General features: G+C 30.5%; 4 protein-coding genes across 4 annotated transcripts; 2 read left to right on the top strand and 2 right to left on the bottom strand.

Moving 5' to 3' along the window:
* Positions 1–22: 22 nt before the first annotated feature.
* Positions 23–640, top strand: GO595_009407 (uncharacterized protein; the record flags this gene model as incomplete). The annotated part of the gene is made up of 1 exon (XM_067923089.1): positions 23–640. The coding sequence occupies one exon, from the start codon at positions 23–25 to the stop codon at positions 638–640; it is 618 nt and encodes a 205-aa protein (XP_067770409.1).
* A 3297-nt stretch (positions 641–3937) lies between these two features.
* GO595_009406 (uncharacterized protein) lies at positions 3938–4225 on the bottom strand (the record flags this gene model as incomplete). Its single annotated transcript, XM_067923088.1, has 1 exon — positions 3938–4225. One exon carries the CDS (start codon positions 4223–4225, stop codon positions 3938–3940), a length of 288 nt encoding a protein of 95 aa, XP_067770408.1.
* Positions 4226–6008: 1783 nt separating this feature from the next.
* On the top strand, positions 6009–7553 carry GO595_009405 (molecular chaperone Hsp70; the record flags this gene model as incomplete). The annotated part of the gene is made up of 1 exon (XM_067923087.1): positions 6009–7553. The coding sequence occupies one exon, from the start codon at positions 6009–6011 to the stop codon at positions 7551–7553; it is 1545 nt and encodes a 514-aa protein (XP_067770407.1).
* Positions 7554–8129: 576 nt separating this feature from the next.
* On the bottom strand, positions 8130–9617 carry GO595_009404 (Adaptin N terminal region family protein; the record flags this gene model as incomplete). The annotated part of the gene is made up of 1 exon (XM_067923086.1): positions 8130–9617. One exon carries the CDS (start codon positions 9615–9617, stop codon positions 8130–8132), a length of 1488 nt encoding a protein of 495 aa, XP_067770406.1.
* Between the last annotated feature and the right edge of the window lie 150 nt (positions 9618–9767).

The raw sequence follows: 9767 nt of genomic DNA, 5'->3' as shown, positions 1-9767 counted from the left end.
TAAGTTCAAGAAGAGGTGAAAAATGCAAGACACCCTGCCTATTTTAAATAAATTATATGATCAAATTCAAGCAGACCAAAAAGAAATAAAATCAAGAGACATCAATGCAGTGGAAACAAAGCAGCTGCAACGTAGATGTAATGTTATGATAGAGGAATATAATGAGTTGGTCAATGAAGAAAAAAGGACATATAGAAACATTGAAGATTTGAAACCAAATGAATATGAAGAAATCAAAATGAAATTACCCAAACCTGGTGGTTTAGAATTTTATTTAATGGGACAAGATGAGTTAGGAAGATGGATTAGCATGCGTCTGATAAGAACTCTAATGAAAGAAACACTTGATAGATTACATGGATATGATAAATATCGAGATAATGCTCCAAAAGAACTTCAAACACTTCTTAAAATTCTCACAGAAAAATGGGAAGAAGTCAGTCAAGAAAGCAAAGATGGATCCGCCTATTTAAAGAAAATTCTGAAACAAGTAGAAGATGATACAAAACAAGCAGAAGCAATCGGAGTCAGTACAATCAAAGGAAAACAGTTAATAAGGAGAGCGACTATCATGAAAGATGAATATCTTGATCTTGTAAATGAAGATGATGAAGAGGAAGAAGAGGAAGAAGGAGAATGAAATAAACGAAATTTTTTAACAATTCGGTAATTCTTTTGAATTTAACGAGTAATTTATTTACATGAGAGAAAATAATGCATTAAAATGAATACTTGATTGTTTTCAAAAGAAAATGTTAATTCTGAATTATTCTCATTATACAAGCATGACATTATACGTGATTAATGAAAATACAATAACATTTGATATTTATACATTTTCCTTAATAGTATTTAGAATTTGATGTATGTATTCAATATTGGTTTTAATTACGTAATTGCAGAATCCGAAATTATATTAAATTTATATGAATGAACATTATTTGAAATATCAAATGGATATCAATTGTCAAATGAAGAATAATAACATTGATCAATGCATCAGTCACAATTTTCAAACAAATAAACAAAATAAAACAAAGAATGATTATTAACGTATTCTTAATATATTAAACGGTCACTGCCAGTAAAAGTAACAAAAAAAAATGGATTTTGGATTTGATTCAGCATTTACTAACAATGAAACGATTGAAAAAGAAAATATTAGTGCCAAACGCCGATGGGTTTTTGGGGAGAAATCACCACCATTTACAGTTCGACGTTTAGAAAAGATTAATAAGACCAGTAATTTTTCAAGTATTTCACATTATGTTCAAAAAGGTCCATATTCATTACGATCATTAAATGGTAATATTTTATTATGGCGTTATAATCCAGAAAATCCACTTAAACGTCAAGAGTTTACACACGAGTTTAAAGATCGTATTCAAAACATTATTCCAGTTAAAGAAGGTAATTTATTTATAGTAGTAGCTGAACGATATCATTTATTTTTAGTCACACCTAATGGACGAGTTCATCCAGTTTCACAAGATCGGTCATTTCATTGGTCAGCTATTCAAAGTATTACATATAATAATTCACATTATATTATAGCAGGCACTAATAATGGTGAGATTCATGTTATTGAATTTTCACAACAACAATATAATATTTCATTTCATTTAGTTACACAATTTAAAGTTCAAAAACAAAATGAACCAATTTCAAGTTTATCCATATTTTATTATAATAATAATGCATATTTAATTATTTCTATTTATTTAGATTTATATTATCTTTCAATTCAAGAAATTATGCAACAAAATATTCAATGTAAGAACATTACGAAAATATTTAATGAAAACGAAAATTTAAATGGGCATAAATTTCCATCATATATTGTTTGTAATGAAACACATTTAACATGGTTAACAGAATTTAATTTATTTATAATTCCTATTAAAGAATTATTTAATTTTAAAGAAGAACATAAAAAATATTCTTCGACTTTCTACACAAAAGATTTCTAATGTATTAGAAGATGAAGTTACGAGTTTAGTTGGTAAAATGGATACATCACCACGAATATTATTAACGCATTATCATAGTATTTTATTATCTAATAATTATATTATAGCCATTTGTTTAGATAATGGTAAACTTGCATTTCGTTATCCATTTCTTGGTTATCAAGTATTATCTATGAATCCCGATTATTCAGGTGATTATTTTAATGTATTATCACAACAATATATTTTTCGAATTTCATATGAAAATGAAAGTTCACCAGCTAAAGTATTAACTACGAAATTTATTCGTGAACAACATATTCGAGAAGTTAAATCGAGTGATAAATGTCAACCATGTGAAGTGTTATTTCGATTAATTCATAATAATCAATGGGATTTAGTTAATAAATTTTTTAAGTAATTTAATTACACAAATTCATGATTCTAAATCACAAATATTATTACAATTTTTAATATTTGAATTTGAGATATATTATTTATCAGAACAAAGTAATAAAAACAAAAATGACAATTTTAAAATTCATAGTTTAATTTCTACTAATGAAATTGATATTTATAATATTGCTATGCATTTAATTAAAATGCGTGCGTTTTCTAATATATTTGAATCGATTCATAATCAAGAATTTTTTACTAATACACCGAAAACGAAATCGATTTTTTTAGAATTAATTTATCAAGAGCGTTATTCAGAATTTATTGAACAAGTTTATCAAAATTCCGAATATTATTATTTAATTCCAAGTATTTCTATTCGATCACCGAAATCATTTATACCATTTATTTCGAATAATTTAATTGATTATAAAACATTAACACAAATTTTACCATTTTTAAGTGAATATTTAAACAATGAAATTCTTTATAATAATTTACAACAATCGATTCAAATCCATAACAACAAAATGATATTTGAATTTTTACTTCATTTAAGTCATAATCAAGGATCACAAGAATATGATTCAAATATTTATGAACAATTAAGTAACATTAATAGTTTAAGTATTTCAGAACCATTTATCTTAATTAATGCGTTAAAGAAATCCAAATTTTTATTTGACGTCTTCATATTTCTCATCGCAAATTGGACTTTATTACGAAGCGTATCAAACCACGAAAGATATTAATTCTAAAATATCGAAAGAATATGAAAATCAAATTCAAGAATTTTATCATAAAATGTTATATCGAAGTAAAACTAAAGAAGAAACGCTTAACACTGAGAATTTATCGAAAACGGAAATTGTTAATGAGTTAGAGAATGTTTTGGACACTATTAAAAACTTAACGAAAAAGTCCAAAGAAAACGTCAGTTTACTTACAGAGATCGAGAATTGGAACGAACAATTCGAACTGAACAATAATTATCAACAACAACAACAGCAACAAAATCATAATGTTTACTGTAACGAATGTAATTTAAATATTACCGAAAGCGAATATTTCGAATTCGAATGCGGACACGTGTTTCATCGCAAGTGTTTAATCAATAATTATATTTCCATTTACAAGAATAAGAAATTGGAAATCATCGAACTCGAGAACCAATCAATGAATGACGAAAATCAGCGTCAGAAACTTTACGAAATCATTGGCAGCGACTGCCCTTTGTGTGGAACTATATCAACAGAACTACTGAATGTTCCGATTGTGAATGAAACAGGCGAATGGAACTTAACGCTCTCTAATTAGTGAAATAATAAATAAAAAGTTTTTATTTTTATTTTATATCATGATCAAACAACTTAAAGATATGTTACTAAAGTGTATAATTTGCCGAAATTTAACATTCTAAATGTCGTTTGTTGGCGATGGCATAACATTATAAACTTCTTATAATGGTTCAACAATGCGCTGATTACGTAATTTAAATTTATTTATTAATTCAAAACATTTCACTAATTCGCAATTGAAAGTTACGAAACATTTTATTTACAAATAATTCGCATTCACATTCGCATTCGCACTCAGATGTACTCTGTGTTCTGCAGCGGATTCATATCGAATGTTTCATAGTAAAAGTCGGAGTATTCGTCGCACTCTTCTTCGTATTCGCTCACTTCTTCGCTTTCGTTTTCGTTACTCTTTCGGTACAGATACAAAAGCACTTCCGCAAGTTCTGCAACAACTGCAACGCAAACAACAATCAAAAGGATAACTTCTTCGTTGCTCAGACGATTTAAGAGAACATTTTCGTCGATGACTTCAATCGGCGCTTCGCAGTAAATCGTGTTCAGGAAGTAATTCGTTCGCATATTTTCGCTGTCTTCGAATTTACAATTGTTAATGATAATTCGCGAACTGTTTAGTCGCTGAATTTCGTCACTAATTAAACTTTCGCTAAATGTAATAATCGTATTGTTACTAATGCAGAAAAAAAGTTTCGTCGCTGATGTAATTGTCAATGAGCGATGTCAACGTAATCGTAATTCCAATCTTTTCAGACGAATCGCTAACAATATAATACGAACTCGTGACATTGTAAATGTTATTATATGTTATGATGTGATTACTTTCGCAGTCACCATACAAAAAAATGCTTTCGCTGAATGAATCGTAACTAATGTCCGAATACGAAATCGTGTTGCTGAGACTCGAAAAGTAATAACAGTGCATGTTCCCGTCTTCTTTGGTCGTGTTAATGTTCCGAAGATTAAATGTCGTCCCTATAAACGAATAAACACTAAATTTGGATGAACATGAAACTGTTGTAACAAATTGAATAATATTAGATCGTGTAGATGTACTATTAATAAAAATAGTAGAAACTGTTTCAGATGAACATTCATAAAAACATGTGCCGTTAATTTGAACTATAGGACTGGACACAATTTCAACAAGAGAATTTGAGTTCGTGGAACATTGATAAAAAATACATTGTGAAATCGATGAATAAACATTACCTTGATTGTTGGCATAAACAATGGGTGAATTACTTGAACGAACAGATAAAAATTGAACTTCGTCAAGTGAAATACCGGTAGAATTATATGGTTCTGTATAAATAACACTTTCAACATGAATGGCTGATGAAATTCCTTTTTGAAACTTACTTTGAATAACTTCGATTTTTGGTCCAAAATAAATATTATTAAAAAATTTATGAAACTCACAGCGCTTAATAGTTAAAGATGGTTTTGTAAACATTGGTGATGTTGACATATGAATCGCGGTGAGCCCAAAAATCGTGAAATTCATTTTTTTTACACGTTTTTGATAAGTTTACCCACAAAATAACGTTATCAAAAACATCGAAAACTGAAAAGGCACCCCAAACCAAAAGTTTAGTTCTTTACATTCAAAATTTAACAACCATGTGAATAACTAAAATGAAAAATCATTTGATATAAAAAACTTAGAAGGTCGAAACCGAAATCACCATTTTTTAAACATTTAAAAAACAATAAAAAATTTAATTTCATGATATCATGAAAAAAGACAAATTAATTTTCTTTTGTGACGGGTAAAATATTTGGAAAGAAGCAACTTCAATCTTTTAATTCATCACTTTGATTATTAGTCATTTTGATTTTCAATATGATAAATAATGAGAAGTCACTTCATCTACGTTTATGCACATAAAATTTTCATATTAATAACAATTGTTTCCACAGTCAGCAATACAAAATCGTTTAAAAAAATTGACGAATTTCATTAAGATTGATAATTAAAGTTTCATTTCCACTTTTTTAATAAAGTCATAGATGGTACTTTGGCCGAGTGGTCTAAGGCGTTGGATTTAAGCCCCAATACCGAGAGGTGCGTGGGTTCGAACCCCACAGGTACCATTTTTTTCTGCATTTTTCCATGCAGATATGAGATATGAGCAGTAGCATTTGAGTGAATTTTGATCGTATTTAATTTTTGACAGAGATTTTCTTTTATCCCTAATTCTATTTTGATTGAAATATGATATTTATTCAAAAGTGCTGTTCTTAATTTCCAATTTTTTGAATTTATTTTAATCGATTATAATAATCGAAAAATTTGCCAACCGAACATTGTTTCAATTTTGACTTCACACTCCAAAAATATCCAATGATACCTCAAAACAACAAATATGTTCTCGGTATTGATCTTGGGACAACATATAGCTCTGTTGCGGTTTTTAAAGCTGACGGTGTTGGGGTTATCAGTAATAATTCTTCTAATTTTTCAACCCCTTCATTTGTTACATTCACAGATGATGAGGTATATGTTGGTGAAGAAGCTAAAACCCAAGCATTAGTGGACTTGAAAAGAATTGTTTTTGATGTCAAGCGTATGATTGGAAAAAAATTTAATGATCTATCCATCCAAGAAGGCATGAAATTATGGCCATTCAAGGTTGTATCAGATGGTGTAGGTGACCCACTTATTGAAATTAATATAAACGATCAAATAAAGCATTTTTCACCAGAAGAAATTTCCTCCTATATTCTCAAGGAAATGAAAACTATTGCAGTTGATCATCTTGGCCAAGATGTAAAGGATGCAATCATTTCTGTTCCTGCAGGCTTTGACTGTAATCAGCGTTTAAGCACCCGAAAAGCAGGTGAACTAGCAGGTCTTAATGTTTTACGTATCGTTGACGAGCCTACTGCTGCTGCCATTGGTTATGGTATAAATGCAAAAATAGATACAAATATGAAAATTCTTGTATTTGATTTTGGCGGTGGGACTCTTGACGTATCACTTCTTTCTACCGAAAAAAACAATTTTGATGTAATTGCGACTGCTTGTGACCCACATCTTGGAGGTCAAGATATTGATAATAATATCATGAAACACCTTGCAGATATTTGCAGAACAAAGTACGGAACTGACTTTCTTGTTAAGCCGCGCTCGGTTTTTACTATTCAACAAAAGATCGAGCAAGCCAAGATAACTCTTTCCAAAAACATGAAATACAATATTTTTTGTCCAAACTTATGTGATGGGAAAGATTTTGAATACACGCTCACTAGAGAAGAGTTTGAAAAAATTAATCAAGATTTATTTGATCGAATTTTAGACCCTGTAAAACGTGTTTTGCATGATTCCGAACTGCCCAAGGAAAGCATTGATGAAATAATATTGGTAGGCGGCTCTAGTAAGATACCTCGAGTGAAAGATATATTGTCAGAATATTTCGGAAAATCGCCAAAACATGGCGTAGACCCCTACTTAGCTGTTGCGATTGGCGCAGCGATATTAGGGCACGATATAATACGTAATGGAGGAAACATTATTCGTTACCAATCTGTCATACCACATGACATCGGCGTCGAAACGTCCGGCGGCAATATGTTTGTGTTGATCCATAAGAACACAAGGATCCCTACACAAAAAAGTGAGATATTTACCACTGCTTCACATTATCAGGAACAAGTGAAAATCAAAGTGTTCATGGGCGATGACAAGAAAACTGAAAACAATACACTTTTGGGTGAGTTTCTGCTGGGTAACATAAAGAAGGCCGAGTTGGGCGATCCGCAAATTAATGTGATATTTAAGATTGACCAGGAGGGAATACTGGAGGTGTCGGCAAAGGACATAGAAACGGGAGCGAATGAAAAGGAAACAATGAAAATAATGGGAAATGATGATGCTGAAAGGAAATAATTCGAATATGTTAGAAAAGCACTTTTTAATAAGATCATTGAAATCATTTGAATATAATAAAAAATCAGATTTTACCGAATTCTTATAAGCAAATGAAATGAATCTTATGTACACATCATCAATAAATTTTAACGTAGCTTGCGCTGATTTTATTATCCTATTTTTTACTCTCTTTGCCTGAGCTTATCAGAGCACAATGCTAAATTTTTATGTAGAAAAATATCTGGGATTTTTTATTTTTTGAAAGTACTAACATGTAATTCATTGTAGTGTTTATTGACAATTTATTTTTGGGTAATGATATTACTGATATTTTCATTAATAGAATCTATTCCAACCATAATGGAATGAGCATTATAAAAAATCAGTGTACCATTTAGTAAAAACTTTTATTTGGGAAATGATCAACATGTATAAAATTATTATTTTTTTCAATAGAAAATTTATATAAATTTAAAAGAACTAATTAAAAATGGATTTCAGTCATTCTCAAAAAAGTATTTTTAATTGAAGCGCATTAAGTATAACTTCGATAACATATAAAAACAATTTTTTACTCACCAATTTAATAAATCTTCATTCCATCTTTGGCATGCGCGCTTCCCCCTCCACAGGTTTCGGCGGTTCTCTCGTCTGCCACACCGCGTTTTTGATTTTCATCATTTTGCGCAAAGCGTTTGCTCTTCTTGCGACGCCATCGCATTTATCCATTTCGCACAATTCCAAAACTTTTTTTGCGCATTTATTCCCATTATCACAGTCCAAAGTTCTTACTGCCAACAGCGCGGCTTCATTTTTTGTGTCTTCATTCATAACATCGAACTTGTCGATGATTACATTTAACATAGTCACTGCGGCATCGATGTTATCTTTACATGTATCAGTTATCACCGAAATAATCGAAGAGTTCGTTGGACCCATTTCGATTATGTTTGCGAGTAATTCGTTGTCGATGAATTTAGTCAAATAAAAAGCAGAAATTTCAGAAATAGTTAAATTCGATTTCCGTAATAATAATAAAAGTTTTTCTTTGTCACCGAATTCACCTAAACAATGAACTGCTTGTTGATTATTATAATAAAGCGCCCATTTTAATAATATTTCTGAACTTAACTCAGTTTGAACATTTCGTAATATGTTAATACATAAAGTTGTAAATGATGACGATGTTTGTGGTGGAGAAAAATGTGTTAAATAAGGCTTAAATAATTGCGGATTTGTGCGAGTGATTTGTTCTATGAGTTGTAATGAATGTAAAGAAATGATATCTGGGCAATATAAGAGACGAAGAAGTGGTAATACAATTGGCTCGGGATCATCTTGGAAATATTTACTGGCGGATATGACAACATTGGCATTGGGCGAGTGGAGGAGTGTCTTCAAAATTGGTTTATACTGTGGTTGTGAGGTACTAATTAAATGTTTAAGAGCAATACTTTGTGTAAATGGATCTAGAGATAATAAGATGGACCAAAGGCGTTCGTGAGAATCAGCAATAAGAGATGTAAGGTTAAGAATGTCACAGGCATAGATGGCACCTGAGATATATATTTGATCATCATTGGCAAAAGCAGTTTTAATATGGTTTTCTAGAACAGGCTTGAGAACCTCTTTCTCTGTGGCCATATGCGCAAGACTAACAATTGCTGCTTTTTTGACATATGATGATTCATCATTCAAAACATTGAGTAATTTGGAACTGATGACATCAATAAGGCCTGCATCGGCAAGGCTACCAAGAGTCTTAGTCGCTCTGATTCTTCTACTTTCTTTTGGCGAATTTAAGGATTGAAAAAGTAAATTATTTGCTTGGGAATAAGAACTTTTATTGGTTTGTACAAGGTAAACCATAAGCATTTGTGATAGGATTTCGATGCTGTCTTTGTCATTTACGACATGTTCGGAAATTAATCGATCAAATTCAGTAATTGAATATCCTTTAGATAATAATGCACATAAATCATAAAATCCAGTTTTTATTGTTGACTTGTCTTTTGATTTTAATGCCTTTTGAATGCGTGTATAATATTGTTTAATTACTTCATCTTCTGCTTTGCTTGACATTTTCTTCACAAACGATACAACTGTTTCCAAACGGTTAAAATCGCATTCAAAATTTTAAACGGTCGTTTATTTATATCGAATACATGTCGGATAAATAAACGGTCTGGAATTGTACGTTAATTTCAAAAAATGCAATAATTCATACTCTAC

This window comes from Histomonas meleagridis (genome assembly GCF_020186115.1).
Source record: "Histomonas meleagridis strain 2922-C6/04-10x chromosome Unknown contig_9, whole genome shotgun sequence".
In the NCBI taxonomy this organism is placed as follows: domain Eukaryota; phylum Parabasalia; order Tritrichomonadida; family Dientamoebidae; genus Histomonas; species Histomonas meleagridis.
Note: the sequence above shows the minus strand (reverse complement) of the source record. Positions and strands in the feature narration are given on the sequence as shown.